Source organism: Oncorhynchus gorbuscha, linkage group LG05, assembly GCF_021184085.1.
Source record: "Oncorhynchus gorbuscha isolate QuinsamMale2020 ecotype Even-year linkage group LG05, OgorEven_v1.0, whole genome shotgun sequence".
In the NCBI taxonomy this organism is placed as follows: Eukaryota; Metazoa; Chordata; class Actinopteri; order Salmoniformes; family Salmonidae; genus Oncorhynchus; species Oncorhynchus gorbuscha.
Genome location: NC_060177.1, coordinates 86,574,380 through 86,592,879, shown reverse-complemented (window position 1 = coordinate 86,592,879; position 18,500 = coordinate 86,574,380). Strand labels below are relative to the sequence as shown.

At 46.1% G+C, this 18,500-nt stretch overlaps 1 protein-coding gene across 1 annotated transcript; it reads right to left on the bottom strand.

Annotated features, from left to right (window-relative positions):
• Nucleotides 1-8,942: 8,942 nt before the first annotated feature.
• Nucleotides 8,943-18,424, bottom strand: LOC124035298 (protein C9orf135-like). The gene is made up of 6 exons (XM_046348759.1): nucleotides 18,040-18,424; nucleotides 17,833-17,944; nucleotides 17,462-17,595; nucleotides 16,017-16,088; nucleotides 11,072-11,132; nucleotides 8,943-10,042 (listed from the first exon to the last, which is right to left on the bottom strand). Exons 1-6 carry the CDS (start codon nucleotides 18,087-18,089, stop codon nucleotides 9,857-9,859), a joined length of 615 nt encoding a protein of 204 aa, XP_046204715.1. The 5' UTR covers nucleotides 18,090-18,424; the 3' UTR covers nucleotides 8,943-9,856.
• Between the last annotated feature and the right edge of the window lie 76 nt (nucleotides 18,425-18,500).

The following is an 18,500-nucleotide window of genomic DNA, read 5'->3' as shown; positions in this document are numbered from 1 at the left end:
CCGTGCGCAGATCATGATATTCCTCCGGCACTCCTGTCAAATCGCCAGGTTCCTCCTGAGAAGTAGGGAGAGAAGAAACGGGAGGGATGGCAGACATTAAACACTTCACATGACAAGAAACGTTCCAGGATAGGATAGAATTACTAGACCAATTAATAGAAGGATTATGACATACTAGCCAGGGATGACCCAAAACAACAGGTGTAAACGGTGAACGGAAAATCAAAAAAAAATAGTCTCACTGTGGTTACCAGATACTGTGAGAGTTAAAGGTAGTGTCTCAAATTTGATACTGGGAAGATGACTACCATCTAAGGCAAACATGGGCGTAGGCTTGTCTAACGGTCTGAAAGGAATGTTATGTTTCCGAACCCATGCTTCGTCCATGAAACAACCCTCAGCCCCAGAGTCAATCAAGGCACTGCATGTAGCACCCGAACCGGTCCAGCGTAGATGGACCGACATAGTAGTACAAGATCTAGATGAAGAGGACTGAGTAGTAGCGCTCACCAGTAGCCCTCCGCTTACTGATGGGCTCTGGCCTCTTACTGGACATGAATTAACAAAATGTCCAGCAACTCCGCAATAGAGGCACAGGCGGTTGGTGATCCTCCGTTCCCTCTCCTTATTCGAGATGCGAATCCCTCCCAGCTGCATGGGCTCAGTCTCAAAGCCAGAGGAGGGAGATGGTTGCGATGCGGAGCAGGGAAACACCGTTGATGCGAGCTCTCTTCCACGAGCCCGGTGACGAAGATCTACCCGTCGTTCTATGCGGATGGCGAGAGCAATCAAAGAGTCCACATCTGAAGGAACCTCCCGGGAGAGAATCTCATCCTTAACCACTGCGTGGAGTCCCTCCAGAAAACGAGCGAGCAGCGCCGGCTCGTTCCACTCACTAGAGGCAGCAAGAGTGCGAAACTCAATGGAATAATCCGTTATGGACCGTTCACCTTGGCATAAGGAAGCCAGGGCCCTAGAAGCCTCCCCACCAAAAACTGAACGGTCAAAAACCCGAATCATCTCCTCTTTAAAGTTCTGGAATTTGATAGAGCAATCAGCCCTTGCCTCCCAGATAGCTGTGCCCCATTCTCGAGCCCGGCCAGTAAGGAGTGAAATGACGTAAGCAACCCGAGCTCTCTCTCTAGAGTATGTGTTGGGTTGGAGAGAGAACACAATCTCACACTGCGTGAGAAAGGAGCGGCACTCAGTGGGCTGCCCGGAGTAGCAAGGTGGGTTATTAACCCTGGGTTCTGGAGGCTCGGCAGGCCAGGGAGTAACAGGTGGCACGAGACGTAGACTCTGGAACTGTCCAGAGAGGTCGGAAACCTGAGCGGCCAGGTTCTCCACGGCATGGCGAGCAGCAGACAATTCCTGCTCGTGTCTGCCGAGCATGGCTCCTTGGATCTCGACGGCAGTGTAACGAGCGTCTGAAGTCGCTGGGTCCATTCCTTGGTCGGTTCCTTCTGTCATGCTGGTAAAAGAGGACCCAAAAGCGACTTAACAGAAGCAGAGTTTAATAATGTTCAAAACGGAATAACTGACATCCTCTAGATTTGTAGAGGGAAAACAACTGGAGAAGCGGCCACAGACTGCAGGTCGCTTCGGGTAGGCGCAGGCCGTAGTCGACTGAGACACCTGCTCACACGCAGCGTCTGATGAAGGCACAAAACACGACAGAACAGGGTGATACACAATCACGGCAAAAAACACGACAGGACAGGGCGAAACGCAATCACAGCATGGTGAATACAATATAAGGAACCGACGGAACAGGAACGGATCACAAAGGAATAAATAGGGAGTCTAATCAGGGAAAGGATCGGGAACAGGTGTGGGAAGACTAAATGATGATTAGGGGAATAGGAACAGCTGGGAGCAGGAACGGAACGATAGAGAGAAGAGAGAGCGAGAGAGTGAGAGAGGGAGGGGGAGAGAGAGGGATAGGAGGGAAAGAACCAAATAAGACCAGCAGAGGGAAACGAATAGCATGGGGAGCACAGGGACAAGACATGATAATAAATGACAAACATGACAGGTAGGGTCACAGTAAGCAGACACCCACACACACATGCGCTTTACAGGCCAACGGAAATGGTTCAGATCCCATGGGGAGGAGGGGGGGGGGGGGGTGTTCACAATTTCATGTAAATACAATTTACACAAAGCATGTTCATGTGGTATAGGGACATGTGAACAGGCTCACACACACACACACACACACACACACACACACACACACACACACACACACACACACACACACACACACACACACACACACACACACACACACACACACACACACACACACACACACACACACACACTTTAAGGGTCGACAGAAGGGTTTGTTTCCAGGTCACATGCAGGTCGAACCCCAGGAGGGAGGTAGGGTAGTTCGCTCACTTTCAGCCTAACAACCTGTGTAATTCAATAAGAATGTTTTAAAAGTTGAAGAGAGACCCAGAGGAGTCTGAAAGCGTCACACCTCGAGGCATTCAATCCTGCTTGGACTGTTATTGTTGAATTATTGGTTTGTTCTTTTCTGCCCCTGCTGAGAGAAAACGAACACGGCTCTTGTTGGAGGAACTTAGAACAATGAGGTAATAGGATGGGATGTAGAAATAACAAAAGAAAGAAATTACTTGGACAACTCTAGCCCTAGGAGATACACATTATAAATGACTGGACGACCCTAGCCCTGGGAGATACACATTATAAATGACTGGACGACCCTAGCCCTGGGAGATACACATTATAAATGACTGGACGACCCTAGCCCTGGGAGATACACATTATAAATGACTGGACGACCCTAGCCCTGGGAGATACACATTATAAATGACTGGACGACCCTAGCCCTGGGAGATACACATTATAAATGACTGGACGACCCTAGCCCTGGGAGATACACATTATAAATGACTGGACGACCCTAGCCCTGGGAGATACACATTATAAATGACTGGACGACCCTAGCCCTGGGAGATACACATTATAAATGACTGGACGACCCTGGCCCTGGGAGATACACATTATAAATGACTGGACGACCCTGGCACTGGGAGATACACATTATAAATGACTGGACGACCCTAGCCCTGGGAGATACACATTATAAATGACTGGACGACCCTAGCCCTGGGAGATACACATTATAAATGACTGGACGACCCTGGCCCTGGGAGATACACATTATAAATGACTGGACGACCCTGGCACTGGGAGATACACATTATAAATGACTGGACGACCCTAGCCCTGGGAGATACACATTATAAATGACTGGACGACCCTAGCCCTGGGAGATACACATTATAAATGACTGGACGACCCTAGCCCTGGGAGATACACATTATAAATGACTGGACGACCCTAGCCCTGGGAGATACACATTATAAATGACTGGACGACCCTAGCCCTGGGAGATACACATTATAAATGACTGGACGACCCTGGCCCTGGGAGATACACATTATAAATGACTGGACGACCCTAGCCCTGGGAGATACACATTATAAATGACTGGACGACCCTAGCCCTAGGAGATACACATTATAAATGACTGGACGACCCTAGCCCTAGGAGATACACATTATAAATGACTGGACGACCCTAGCCCTGGGAGATACACATTATAAATGACTGGACGACCCTAGCCCTGGGAGATACACATTATAAATGACTGGACGACCCTAGCCCTGGGAGATACACATTATAAATGACTGGACTACCCTAGCCCTGGGAGATACACATTATAAATGACTGGACGACCCTGTTACGTTCCCCAGTTTATGTGTTGTAGTTTGTGTTTGTGCATGTGTTTATTTCAGGAAATGGCTTCCTGAAATCCCTCAAGCAGCTGATTGGTCGACTCCAGGGCTAATTGGAGAGCTGACCCCGCCCCCTCGTCAAGACACAGCTGTCTCCAGTTACACATTCATTCTGAAGCTATATAAAAGCCAGTGTTCTGTTCAGGAGGGAGAGTTTTGCTGGGAGGTCATTGCAGAGATTTTGCTAGAGAGATTTGCGAGAGATTTTGGAGGTAGGGATTGCTGAGAGAGATTTTGCTAGAGAGAGTTTTGCTGGGAGGTCATTGCAGAGAGATTTTGATAAGAGGTTGATTTTGCTGGGAGTTCATTGCTGAGAGTTGGTATGTTCTGTGAGTTTGTTGCTCAGATAGAGCTTATTTGATGTCCTTTGTTTCTTAGTTTGTTTGAAATTGTTTAATATTCTGTTTCATTTGTTCCCAGGGGGGAAGGGACCTAGGGAGTGCTTAGGCAAGAGGCCCGCAGGCATACATATACCCGTAGTATATTCACTGTCTAGGCACAATAGGTAAGACCTGGGCGGACCACCACCTGTATTTTGGTTAGGGCACCAGGTGGTGCTAAATTAGGTAAGTAGTGGGTAGGCAGGTAAGATTGGAGAGGGGGGCTTTGAGATTTACTTTCTTTGCTTTGGTTCGGTCCAGACCCTTTTCCCCATATTACCGAGTAAAGGAATAAAGTCCTTGTAAACTGTATCACATTCTGTCTGTTGTCATTCTTACTTGCACCTACAGTCCATACCTTTTTCACTTCAGGGAGAGTTTAGTTGTAGCAGGGTGTTGCGTTCCCTCTTCATAGAGGCGTGCGTAATAGACCCTAGCCCTGGGAGATACACATTATAAATGACTGGACGACCCTAGCCCTGGGAGATACACATTATAAATGACTGGACGACCCTAGCCCTGGGAGATACACATTATAAATGACTGGACGACCCTAGCCCTGGGAGATACACATTATAAATGACTGGACGACCCTAGCCTTGGGAGATACACATTATAAATGACTGGACGACCCTAGCCCTGGGAGATACACATTATAAATGACTGGACATTTAACATTATTTTTTTTTTTTTACATTTAAGTCATTTAGCAGACGCTCTTATCCAGAGTGACTTACAAATTGGTGCATTCACCTTATGACATCCAGTGGGACAGTCACTTAACAATAGTGCATCTAAAACTTAGGGGGGTGGGGTGAGAGGGATTACTTAACCTATCCTAGGTATTCCTTAAAGAGGTGGGGTTTCAGGTGTCTCCGGAAGGTGGTGATTGACTCCGCTGTCCTGGCGTCGTGAGGGAGTTTGTTCCACCATTGGGGGGCCAGGGCAGCGAACAGTTTTGACTGGGCTGAGCGGGAGCTGCACTTCCTCAGTGGTAGGGAGGCGAGCAGGCCAGAGGTGGATGAACGCAGTGCCCTTGTTTGGGTGTAGGGCCTGATCAGAGCCTGGAGGTACTGAGGTGCCGTTCCCCTCACAGCTCCGTAGGCAAGCACCATGGTCTTGTAGCGGATGCGAGCTTCAACTGGAAGCCAGTGGAGAGAACGGAGGAGCGGGGTGACGTGAAAGAACTTGGGAAGGTTGAACACCAGACGGGCTGCGGCGTTCTGGATGAGTTGAAGGGGTTTAATGGCACAGGCAGGGAGCCCAGCCAACAGCGAGTTGCAGTAATCCAGACGGGAGATGACAAGTGCCTGGATTAGGACCTGCGCCGCTTCCTGTGTGAGGCAGGGTCGTACTCTGCGGATGTTGTAGAGCATGAACCTACAGGAACGGGCCACCGCCTTGATGTTAGTTGAGAACGACAGGGTGTTGTCCAGGATCACGCCAAGGTTCTTGGCGCTCTGGGAGGAGGACACAATGGAGTTGTCAACCGTGATGGCGAGATCATGGAACGGGCAGTCCTTCCCCGGGAGGAAGAGCAGCTCCGTCTTGCCGAGGTTCAGCTTGAGGTGGTGATCCGTCATCCACACTGATATGTCTGCCAGACATGCAGAGATGCGATTCGCCACCTGGTCATCAGAAGGGGAAAGGAGAAGATTAATTGTGTGTCGTCTGCATAGCAATGATAAGAGAGACCATGTGAGGTTATGACAGAGCCAAGTGACTTGGTGTATAGCGAGAATAGGAGAGGGCCAAGAACAGAGCCCTGGGGACACCAGTGGTGAGAGCGCGTGGTGAGGAGACAGATTCTCGCCACGCCACCTGGTAGGAGCGACCTGTCAGGTAGGACGCAATCCAAGCGTGGGCCGCGCCGGAGATGCCCAACTCGGAGAGGGTGGAGAGGAGGATCTGATGGTTCACAGTATCGAAGGCAGCCGATAGATCTAGAAGGATGAGAGCAGAGGAGAGAGAGTTAGCTTTAGCAGTGCGGAGCGCCTCCGTGATACAGAGGAGAGCAGTCTCAGTTGAATGACTAGTCTTGAAACCTGACTGATTTGGATCAAGAAGGTCATTCAGAGAGAGATAGCGGGAGAGCTGGCCAAGGACGGCACGTTCAAGAGTTTTGGAGAGAAAAGAAAGAAGGGATACTGGTCTGTAATTGTTGACATCGGAGGGATCGAGTGTAGGTTTTTTCAGAAGGGGTGCAACTCTCGCTCTCTTGAAGACGGAAGGGACGTAGCCAACGGTCAGGGATGAGTTGATGAGCGAGGTGAGGTAAGGGAGAAGGTCTCCGGAAATGGTCTGGAGAAGAGAGGAGGGGATAGGGTCAAGCGGGCAGGTTGTTGGGCGGCCGGCCGTCACAAGACGCGAGATTTCATCTGGAGAGAGAGGGAGAAAGAGGTCAGAGCACAGGGTAGGGCAGTGTGAGCAGAACCAGCGGTGTCGTTTGACTTAGCAAACGAGGATCGGATGTCGTCGACCTTCTTTTCAAAATGGTTGACGAAGTCATCTGCAGAGAGGGAGGAGGGGGGGGGGCGGAGGATTCAGGAGGGAGGAGAAGGTGGCAAAGAGCTTCCTAGGGTTAGAGGCAGATGCTTGGAATTTAGCGTGGTAGAAAGTGGCTTTAGCAGCAGAGACAGAGGAGGAAAATGTAGAGAGGAGGGAGTGAAAGGATGCCAGGTCCGCAGGGAGGCGAGTTTTCCTCCATTTCCGCTCGGCTGCCCGGAGCCCTGTTCTGTGAGCTCGCAATGAGTCATCGAGCCACGGAGCGGGAGGGGAGGACCGAGCCGGCCTGGAGGATAGGGGACATAGAGAGTCAAGGGATGCAGAGAGGGAGGAGAGGAGGGTTGAGGAGGCAGAATCAGGAGATAGGTGGGAGAAGGTTTGAGCAGAGGGAAGAGATGATAGGATGGAAGAGGAGAGAGTAGCGGGGAGAGAGAGCGAAGGTTGGGACGGCGCGATACCATCCGAGTAGGGGCAGTGTGGGAGGTGTTGGATGAGAGCGAGAGGGAAAAGGATACAAGGCAGTGGTCGGAGACTTGGAGGGGAGTTGCAATGAGGTTAGTGGAAGAACAGCATCTAGTAAAGATGAGGTCGAGCGTATTGCCTGCCTTGTGAGTAGGGGGGAAGGTGAGAGGGTGAGGTCAAAAGAGGAGAGGAGTGGAAAGAAGGAGGCAGAGAGGAAAGAGTCAAAGGTAGACGTGGGGAGGTTAAAGTCGCCCAGAACTGTGAGAGGTGAGCCGTCCTCAGGAAAGGAGCTTATCAAGGCATCAAGCTCATTGATGAACTCTCCGAGGGAACCTGGAGGGCGATAAATGATAAGGATGTTAAGCTTGAAAGGGCTAGTAACTGTGACAGCATGGAATTCAAAGGAGGCGATAGACAGATGGGTAAGGGGAGAAAGAGAGAATGACCACTTGGGAGAGATGAGGATCCCGGTGCCACCACCCCGCTGACCAGACGCTCTCGGGGTGTGCGAGAACACGTGGGCGGACGAAGAGAGAGCAGTAGGAGTAGCAGTGTTGTCTGTGGTGATCCATGTTTCCGTCAGTGCCAAGAAGTCGAGGGACTGGAGGGAGGCATAGGCTGAGATGAACTCTGCCTTGTTGACCGCAGATTGGCAGTGCCAGAGGCTACCTGAGACCTGGAACTCCACGTGGGTCGTGCGCGCTGGGACCACCAGAGTAGGGTGGCCGCGGCCACGCGGTGAGGAGCGTTTGTATGGTCTGTGCAGAGAGGAGAGAACAGGGATAAACAGACACATAGTTGACAGGCTACAGAAGAGGCTACGCTAATGCAAAGGAGATTGGAATGACAAGTGGACTACACGTCTCGAATGTTCAGAAAGTTAAGCTACGTAGCAAGAATCTTATTGACTAAAATGATTAAAATGATACAGTACTGCTGAAGTAGGCCAGCTGGCAGTGGGTGCGTTGTTGACACTACACTAATCAAGTCGTTCCGTTGAGTGTAATAGTTTCTGCAGTGTTGCTATTCGGGGCTAGCAGGCTAGCTAGCAGTGTTGTTTACGTTACGTTGCGTTAAAAGAACGACAATAGATGGCTAGCGAACCTAGAAAATCGCTCTAGACTACACAATTATCTTTGATACAAAGACGGCTATGTAGCTAGCTAAGTAGCTAGCTACGATCAAACAAATCAAACCGTTGTACTGTAATGAAATGAAGTGAAAATGTGATACTACCTGTGAGTGCGACCGGGTAGTTGAGTTCTATACAGAAGACGTTGGCTAGCGTTGGCTAGCTGTTGGCTAGCTAGCAGAGTCACCTACGTTAAGGACGACAAATAGCTGGCTAGCTAACCTCGGTAAATTAAGATAATCACTCTAAGACTACACACTCTAAACCTAAACAACACAATTATCTTGGATACGATGATACGAAGACAGCAAAGACAGCTATGTAGCTAGCTAACACTAAACTAATCAAGTCGTTCAGTTGAGTGTAATAGTTTCTCCAGTGCAGCTAATCAGTGGACGTTAGCTAGCTGGCTAGTGAAGACTACGTTAGGACGGCGAAATACGATAATTACGCAATTATCTTTGATACAAAGACGGCTATGTAGCTAGCTGAGAAGAAATTGCTAAGATAAGACAAATCAAACCGTTGTGATATAATGAAATATAATGAAAAAGTTATACTACCCGTTGGAGCGACGTGCAGATGCGACCACTCGCTCCAACCGGAACCGGTGCGACCCTAGCCCTGGGAGATACACATTATAAATGACTGGACGACCCTAGCCCTGGGAGATACACATTATAAATGACTGGACGACCCTAGCCCTGGGAGATACACATTATAAATGACTGGACGACCCTGGCACTGGGAGATACACATTATAAATGACTGGACGACCCTAGCCCTGGGAGATACACATTATAAATGACTGGACGACCCTAGCCCTGGGAGATACACATTATAAATGACTGGACGACCCTAGCCCTGGGAGATACACATTATAAATGACTGGACGACCCTGGCACTGGGAGATACACATTATAAATGACTGGACGACCCTAGCCCTGGGAGATACACATTATAAATGACTGGACGACCCTAGCCCTGGGAGATACACATTATAAATGACTGGACGACCCTAGCCCTGGGAGATACACATTATAAATGACTGGATGACCCTAGCCCTGGGAGATACACATTATAAATGACTGGACGACCCTAGCCCTGGGAGATACACATTATAAATGACTGGACGACCCTAGCCCTGGGAGATACACATTATAAATGACTGGACGACCCTAGCCCTGGGAGATGGGAGGGGAAAACACAGGAGATACATATTATAAACCTCACAGAGAGACACCAGATGCTAAAAGACTGAACACTGAGGGATGCAACACCAATACTGAGCACAGCAGTGTATCCATTTCCACTGACACCACTCCTATGAAACACTGTTGTAGGAAAACATAAATGTTGGACATGCAATACTTGCTTTATTCATGTAACGATGACAAAACAGCAATAGCTCGAGGTGAAAGACAGAGAAATACTGAGGTAAAAAGTTGCTACAGTAAAGTCTGTAGTGAGAAGAATAGTCTTGGTCAGTGAGAACCAGGTTAAGGAGGCCATGCTGTGGTGGTTCCCCAGGGAGGGTGAGGGTTCTAGGGGCAGATAGGGTTGGATGGCTGAGCCTGGGCCCTGGATGTGGCCCCCAGTGTACCATAGACCCCGCTCTCATCCTGCCAGGTGTTCCTTCCCCCGCGACGGTAGTCGGCGGTGTCTGTGAACTGGGACTGGGGCTTCCTGTAGTCAGGAATGCTGTCTGCTGGTCGGCCCTTCATGGTCCTCTGGAGGGGGAGACACAATGTGTGGATGTAGATGCTGCTTTTTCACAGGATCGAGGCTTTAAGCCAGGCACCAGTGTAAAACCCTGGGGGTAGGCCAGTCACAGGTGTAAATCCCTGTGGGTAGACCAGGCACCAGTGTAAAACCCTGGGGTATAAATGTGACAAGGTTTGAGTCTATCACTAGTTCTTTGCCCAAGACAAAGAGTTGTGGAAATGTTGTGCTTTGATCGCAAACTAGCTTAATAATGTGGGCCTCAACATGGTTCTATGGAGTTACATTTATCAAAGCTTAAAACATAAAAGTTTCAGATTTGGTCCCTTTTCAAAGTATTGTCAAGATTCTTGAACAACGGTATAGTCTTCTAAGAACAGGTAGCCAACCTCTGCAACAGGTGGACATTGATAACAGAAATCAGCACACACATGTCCTCAAATGTATTCATCTCAAAAAAAAAAGTTCACAAAAGTATACAAAATAGGGGAATCAGAAATCCACACAACAATCTCTCCACATGGGAAACCTATTGCACTATAATCCATACTTTGTTTTTATTTCCTGTTGAAAATGAGAAGTAAAAAAAAATAATAATGGAATGAAAAGTTGAATATGAAACGTATGCAGCTCCCTGCAGGGTAAGCCCAGAGCTCAGAATCCTAGAGACTAGTCCTCCTGTAGAGCATTAGACACTATATTACACATCTGGGAACAGTTATACTGAGGAAAAAAATAAAACCACACATTAAACACATAACACTAGAAACCTGCCACTGCTGACAGAGCAGCCTATCACGAGTGCTTCTGGGACGGCTAATAAAATTCTATGCATGACGGTACACGAAAATGTATATTTCATCACATGGTTGATGTGTGTCAGATGAGTGGAAACGGTATGTACAGGAGGCGAAGAAGTAAGGAATAGTAATCGAATAATAATAGCAGAAGACTATGAAATGGTGATGTCCGTTTGAAAAGGTGTTTTTGAGTTTTGAACGGGGTGTCCACTGATTATGTTTGACACTCAAACTCACCGCCTCTTTGCTGGAGTCCCATGGGGGCAGGTAATCCACTGCATATGTGGAGTCCAACTTCCTGGAATTGGAGACCGACACTTTAAAACAGGTTTGAAAGTTGCAGAGTGAAAGGACTCATTACATCATACAGCACGAGCACACCGTCCACCGCTTCCGAGCATATTACTCTGCAAAGTCCAGTCTCTATACAACAAGGTGGATGAAATTAGGGCACGAGTTGCCTTCCAGAGAGACATCAGAGATTGTAGCATTCTCTGTTTCACGGAAACATGGCTCGCTCAGGATATGTTGTCAGAGCAGCCACCGGGTTTCTTCATGCATTGCGCCGACAGAAACAAACATCTCTTTGGTAAGAAGAAGGGCGGGGGTGTATGCCTCATGATTAACGACTCATGGTGTAATCACAACAACATACAGGAACTCAAGATTTTTTGTTCACCTGACCTAGAATTCCTTACAAACAAATGCCGACCGAATTATCTTCCAAGAGAATTTTCTTTGATTATAGTCACAGCCGTGTATACCCCCCCCCACCCCCAAGCAGACACCTAGACGGTCCTGAAAGTACTTCATTGCACTCTATGTAAACTGAAAAACATATATCCCGAGGCTGCGTTTATTGTACCTGGGTATGTTAACAAAGCAAATTTGGACCACTGCAACTCTTACTTCCGCGATGCATACAAGGCCCTCCCCCGCCCTCCCTTCGACAAATCTGACCACGACTCCATCTTGTTGCTCCCCTCCTATAGGTAGAAACTAAAACAGGTCGCGCCCGTGCTTAGGTCTATTCAACGCTGGTCTGACCAATCGGATTCCACACTTTAAGATTGCTTCGATCATGTGGACTGGGATATGTTCCAGGTAGCCTCAGACAATAACATTGACGTATACGCTGACTCGATGAGTATGTTTATTAGGATGTGCATCGGAGATGTTGTACCCACTGTAACTATTAAAACCTGCCCTAACCAGAAACTGTGGATTGATGGCAGCATTCGCGCAAAATTGAAAGCACGAACCACCGTATTTAATCAGGGCAAGGCAACTGGAAACATGACCGAATACAGTTGAGTTATTCCCTCCGCAATGCAATCAAACAAGCAAAGCGTCTGTATATAGACAAAGTATAGTCTACAGGGTCTACAGACAATTACGGATTACAAAAATAAAACCAGCCGCGTCATGGACATCATCTCGCTCGCAGACAAATGAAACAACTTCTTTGCGCGCTTTTAGGACGCTACAGTGCCATCGACACGACCCGCTACCAAAGACTGCGGGCTCTCCTTCAACGTGGCCGACGTGAGTAAAACATTTAAACGTGTTAACCCTCACAAGGTTGCCGGCTCAGACGGCATCCCTAGCCGCGTCCTCAGAGCATGCGCAGACCAGCTGGCTGGTGTGTTTACGAACATATTCAATCAATCCCTATCCCAGTCTGCTGTCCCCACATGTTTCAAGATGGCCAACATTGTTCCTGTTCCCAAGAAAGCTAAGGTAACAGAACTAAATGACTATCGCCCGAAGTACTCACTTCTGTCATCATGAAGTGCTTTGAGAGACTATTCAAGGACCATATCACCTCCACCCTAACTGACACCCTTTACCCACCCCAATTTGCTTACCACCCCAATAGGTCCACAGACGATGCAATCGCCACCACACTGCCCTATCCCGTCTAGGCAAGAGGAATACCTACAGTTGAAGTCGGAAGTTTACATACACCTTAGCCAAATACATTTAAACTCAGTTTTTCACAATTCCTGACATTTAATCCTCGTAGAAATGCCCTGTCTTAGGTCAACACTTTATTTTAAGAATGTGAAATGTCAGAATAATAGTGGAGAGAATGATTTATTTCAGCACATTTTTCATCACATTCCCAGTGGGTCAGACGTTTACATACACTCAATTAGTATTTGGTAGCATTGCCTTTAAATTGTTTAACTTGGTTTTAACTTAGGTGAATTTTGGCCCATTCCTCTTGACAGAGCTGGTGTAACTGAGTCAGGTTTGTAGGCCTCATTCCTTTCACACGCTTCGTGGTTGGGATGGTGTTCTTCAGCTTGCAAGCCTCCCCCTTTTCCCTCCAAACATAACGATGGTCATTATGGCTAAACAGTTCTATTTTTGCTTCATCAGACCAGAGGACATTTCTCCAAAAAGTACAATCTTTGTCCCCATGTGAAGTTGCAAACCGTAGTCTGGCTTTTTTAAATGGCGGTTTTGGAGCAGTGTCTTCTTCCTTGCTGAGTGGTCTTTTAGGTTATGTCGATAGAGGACTCGTTTTACTGTGGATATGGATACTTTCCGCCAGCATCTTCACAAGGTCCTTTGCTGTTGTTCTGGGAAGGACTTGCACTTTTGCACCAAAGTATGTTCATCTCTCGGAGACAGAACGTGTCTCCTTCCTGAGCGGTATGACTGCTGCGTGGTCCCATGGTGTTTATACTTGCGTACTATTGTTTGTACAGGTGAATGTGGTACCTTCAGGAGTTTGGAAATTGCTCTCAAGGATGAACCAGACTTGTGGAGGTTTTTTTCTGAGGTCTTGGCTGATTTCTTTTGATTTTCCCATGATGTAAAGCAATGAGGCACTGAGTTTGAAGGTAGGTCTTGAAATACATCCACAGGTACACCTCCAATTGACTCAAATTATGTCAATTAGCCTATCAGAAGCTTTTAAAGCCGTAACATTATTTTCTGGAATTTTACAAGCTGTTTAAAGGCACAGTCAACTTAGTGTATGTAAACTTCTGACCCACTGGAATTGTGATACAGTGAATTATATGTGAAATAATATGTCTGTAAACAATTGTTGGGAAAATTACTTGTGTTATGCACAAAGTACATGTCCTAACCGACTTCCCAAAACTATAGTTTGTTAACAAGAAATTTGTGGAGTGGTTGAAAAATGAGTTTTAATGACTCCAACCTAAGTGGATGTAAACTTCCGACTTCAACTGTATGAAAGAATGCTGTCTGTTCATTTACTACAGCTCAACAGTAAACACCATAGTACCCTCCAAACTCATCATTAAGCTTGAGACCCTGGGTCTCGACCTCGCCCTGTGCAACTGGGTCCTGGACTTTCTGGCGGGCCGCGGGCACCGTTGGCAAACTACCTGCCCTCCAGGATACCTACAGCACCCGATGTCACAGGAAGGCCAAAAAGATCATCAAGGACACCCGTGCCACTGCCTGTTCACCCCGCTATCATTAAGAATGCAAGGTCAGTACAGGTGCATCAAAGCTGGGACTGAGAGACTGAAAAACAGCTTCTATCTCAAGGCTATCAGACTGTTAAAAAGCCATCACTAACATAGAGAGGCAACTTTAATAAATGTATTTAATAATGGTATCACTAGTCACTTTAAATAATGACACTTGAATAATGTTTACATATCTTACATTACTCATCTCATATGTTTATACTGTATTTTATACCATCTACTGCATTTTGCCTATGCCGCATGGCCATCGTGCATCCATATATATATATGTACACATTCTTATTCCATCACCGTACATTGTGTGTATAAGGTAGTTGTTGTGAAATTGTTAGATTACTTGTTAGATATTACTGCACTGTAAGAACTAGAAGCACAAGTATTTTGCTACACTCACATTAACATCTGCTAACCATGTGTATGTGAACAATAACATTTCATTTGATTGATATGATTTCATTTACATCCTATTAGGTCTAAAGCACAGGAGGTTGGTGGCACTTTAATTGGGGAGGACGGGCTCATGGCTGGAAGGGAATCAGTGGAACAGTATCAAATACATCAAACACATGATGCCATTTCATTTGCTCCGTTCCAGCTGTTGTTATGAGCTGTCCTCCCCTCAGCAGTCTCCATCGGTCTACGGGTACCCTCACAGGAAAACCTGAAAGAATCTACTGCTGAATAACTCTCTTTAGGCAGACCCCCAGAGGCAAACTCCCAGGCTCTAGTCAACATGGTGTTTATCATCTGTTACATGTGCTGCCCATTACTAATGCATCTTGTCTCCTTCAATTTGTTGTTCTACTGTAAAGTCTATTCTGATTTGAAATGAACTTTAAATCAAGTTTGATTTGATAAACAACTGAGTGTATTGTTGTTTTATTTCTGCTTACATGTTTTATTTATATTGATGTGTGTATGTTCAGTCATTTATGTAATTCAGGGCTCATCTGTAAAAGAGACATTGGTCTCAGTATGACTCCCTAATAAAATAAATGTAAAATAAAATTGCCACTATGCCCAGACTGTGTGTGAATGGGAGATTATTTATAGCCAACACCAAAAAATACAGACAGATGTTCATGAAAGGTCTCTTGGCATGATTCAAATGTTGTTAAGTGAATGTTGTGTTAAGTGTTGCCAAGCCTTCTAAAAACAGAGTGGTGTGTGAGACACACTTCAAATGTTGCCGTGAGCTGTAGCCCTGTAGCCTCCCACACAGTAAGGATGGACGGCGACATCAGGAATACATCACTGTTTCCTCTCCATGTCTTATGCAGTTGTGTTTGAAATGAATGTTAACTACAGGCCTATTTGACCGCTTTAAGTTGGAAACAAAGGGATTCCATTGGTGCAAAAAGTCAAGTGTTTGCTCCTGCCCTCTAAACAAAGGATGTTCAAAACCTCTCCAACTTTGCTTATAACACTGTGTTCTCTGCTGTTATCATATTTGAAACCTGTCAATATCAACATTTGAGATTGTTGTTGTTGTTGTTGAAAAATAATGTGATTTATTCAACAAGGAGAATGGGGCCTCAACGACCAAACAGTCATATCGCCCTCTTTTGGCAGAGAGTAGTAGCGACACCATTTGGAGTCGACAGTTCACACAGTGTGAGTTCACCGTTCTCACTGTCCTCTAGTACTCGAGAAAACTGGTTACTGAGTGTGTGTAGAAGCAAGAAGAACAGAGAACAGCCTCTTACATCTTGTCATGCCCGGGGCGATGATGTGGCAGGATGCTATTGGTCACACCGGTCACATGTCCTGCTGTGTCTCTGCAGTAAAACAACACTGGATCAACACATTGTATACACCTAAATGTCATTTGTAAATCTCTGCACATAGCATACATAGCATCTCAACATTCTACTGCAACATCAAGAATATACTGTATGTGTCTAGCACAGGAGGCTGGTGGCACCTTAATTTGGGAGGACGGGCTCGTGGTGATGGCTCGAGCGGAAAAGGTGGAATGGTATCAAATACCATTCCATTCGCTCCGTTCCAGATATTATTATGAGCCGTCCTCCCCTTAGCAGCCTCCACTGGTGTATAGCCTGTAACGGCATACATGTATATAAAGTTTTTGTACTCAGTGTTATGTGTCTTGTACGTACCAATCCTTTACCACACATGAAGTTCAATCTCGGGAAACAAAGGTTATTTGAAATAAATTTAATAAAGAGTCTGTGAGCGTAAAAACAAGGTGCAGCCTTGCTATGAGTTTCCCCATGAAGGAGAAGAATGTGCTCCTAATTGGTCAGTGAGAATGTGCTCCTAATTGGTCAGTGAGAATGTTCTCCTGAATGGTCAGTGAGAATGTGCTCCTAATTGGTCAGTGAAAATATAATCCTAATGGTCAGTGAGAATGTGCTCCTGATTGGTCAGTGAGAATGTGCTCCTAATTGGTCAGTGAGAATGTGCTCCTAATTGGTCAGTGAGAATGTGCTCCTAATTGGTCAGTGAGAATGTGCTCCTGAATGGTCAGTGAGAATGTGCTCCTAATTGGTCAGTGAAAATATAATCCTTAATGGTCAGTGAGAATGTGCTCCTAATTGGTCAGTGAAAATATAATCCTTAATGGTCAGTGAGAATGTGCTCCTAATTGGTCAGTGAGAATGTGCTCCTGAATGGTCAGTGAGAATGTGCTCCTGAATGGTCAGTGAGAATGTGCTCCTGAATGGTCAGTGAGAATGACAAAGTAGATTTAGTTTTTAGTGCTTGTGTTTTTTGTGTTCCTATAGCCAGCTACTGTACCTGACGACACTATGCTACAGTCCTCCTATAGCCAGCTACTATACCTGATGGCACTATGCTACAGTCCTCCTATAGCCAGCTATTGTACCTGACGACACTATGCTACAGTCCTACTATAGCCAGCTACTGTACCTGACGACACTATGCTACAGTCCTCCTATAGCCAGCTACTGTACCTGATGGCACCATGCTACAGTCCTCCTATAGCCAGCTACTGTACCTGATGGAACTATGCTACAGTCGTCCTATAGCCAGCTACTGTACCTGATGGAACTATGCTACAGTCCTCCTATAGCCAGCTACTGTACCTGATCGCACCATGCTACAGTCCTCCTATAGCCAGCTACTGTACCTGATGGCACCATGCTACAGTTCTACAGTTACATCCTACCTGACGGTACGTTTGTCAAAGTCTGCAGACTGGAAGTGGTCAGCCTCTACCATAAACTTGAGAATCTTCTTGGGCTCATAATCTCTCTTCAGTAGATACTGTGACATTTGTGTTTCTGTGCTTGTGCTCCAATCCTGGAGGTTAAACAGAATAGAATAGAATAGCATAGAATAGAATAGAACTCTTAGAATATATTGGGTTTTTTTCCCCCAAAGGGAACTTCGGTAAAGAGATTATGTTACAGCAGCAACAACAACAACAATATATATATATTTTTTTTAAAGGCCAACTGATTCATGAACAACCAAGATCAAATAAAAAGCCTTGATATATAATATCCTATTGTTTCACATATGAGAGGTATTGCTCACAGCATCCATGTAGGTTCCAAAGTGTTTGTAGGTAGATTTACTGAGTTTCTTCTTTCCATCTGGACACAGAGTGAAGTCATAGTCTTTGGGTTCGGCCTCTCTGTTTTTATGCCTAGATGGAAATAATATGTACATCATTCATGTGATCTGCAGATAGCTGTGATGTTGAGAGATATTTTAGAATGAATAGTTGGCTTGTCTACTTACCAATTGGAAATAAGAGTTGGTCTGCTGTAATACATCTTGGTATCAGACATGGTGACTGAGTTTGAAGACTGAACCGTGATTCACCAATAAAACTTCCACTGAACTGAATGAAGCCTTTTGCACTCAGGATTCTCAGCGAACAAAATTCAGAGGCTTCCAAATTCAATTCCAATTACTGTGACGTCATAGAACGGGACAGTTCGATAAGAACGTGAGTAACATTCCACAGCAGTAAAACATTCGATCGATGGAAGAGTGTAGCATAGTCCCGCAAATTGTATGAATGAATGAATTAATTAATTAATTAATTAATGTACCAATGAATTAATTAATTACTGTGGACTGTAAAAACATTGTAGGCGAAGTGGCTTTTCAATTTTTTACAAATGTTGCAACAACGTTACCATGGTGAAACCTGTTTTACACATGCGCACTTTGCCTAGCCAAGTGTGTTCATTTTT

Excerpts from the sequence above, each read along its gene's own strand:
- LOC124035298 (XM_046348759.1), bottom strand. The coding sequence starts at position 18,089 with ATGTCTGATACCAAGATGTATTACAGCAGACCAACTCTTATTTCCAAT. Across the intron at positions 17,596-17,832 it reads TTGGAACCTACATGGATGCT|GATTGGAGCACAAGCACAGA; the intron begins GTGAGCAATACC and ends TTTAACCTCCAG. Across the intron at positions 10,043-11,071 it reads GGGACTCCAGCAAAGAGGCG|AGGACCATGAAGGGCCGACC; the intron begins GTGAGTTTGAGT and ends CTCCCCCTCCAG.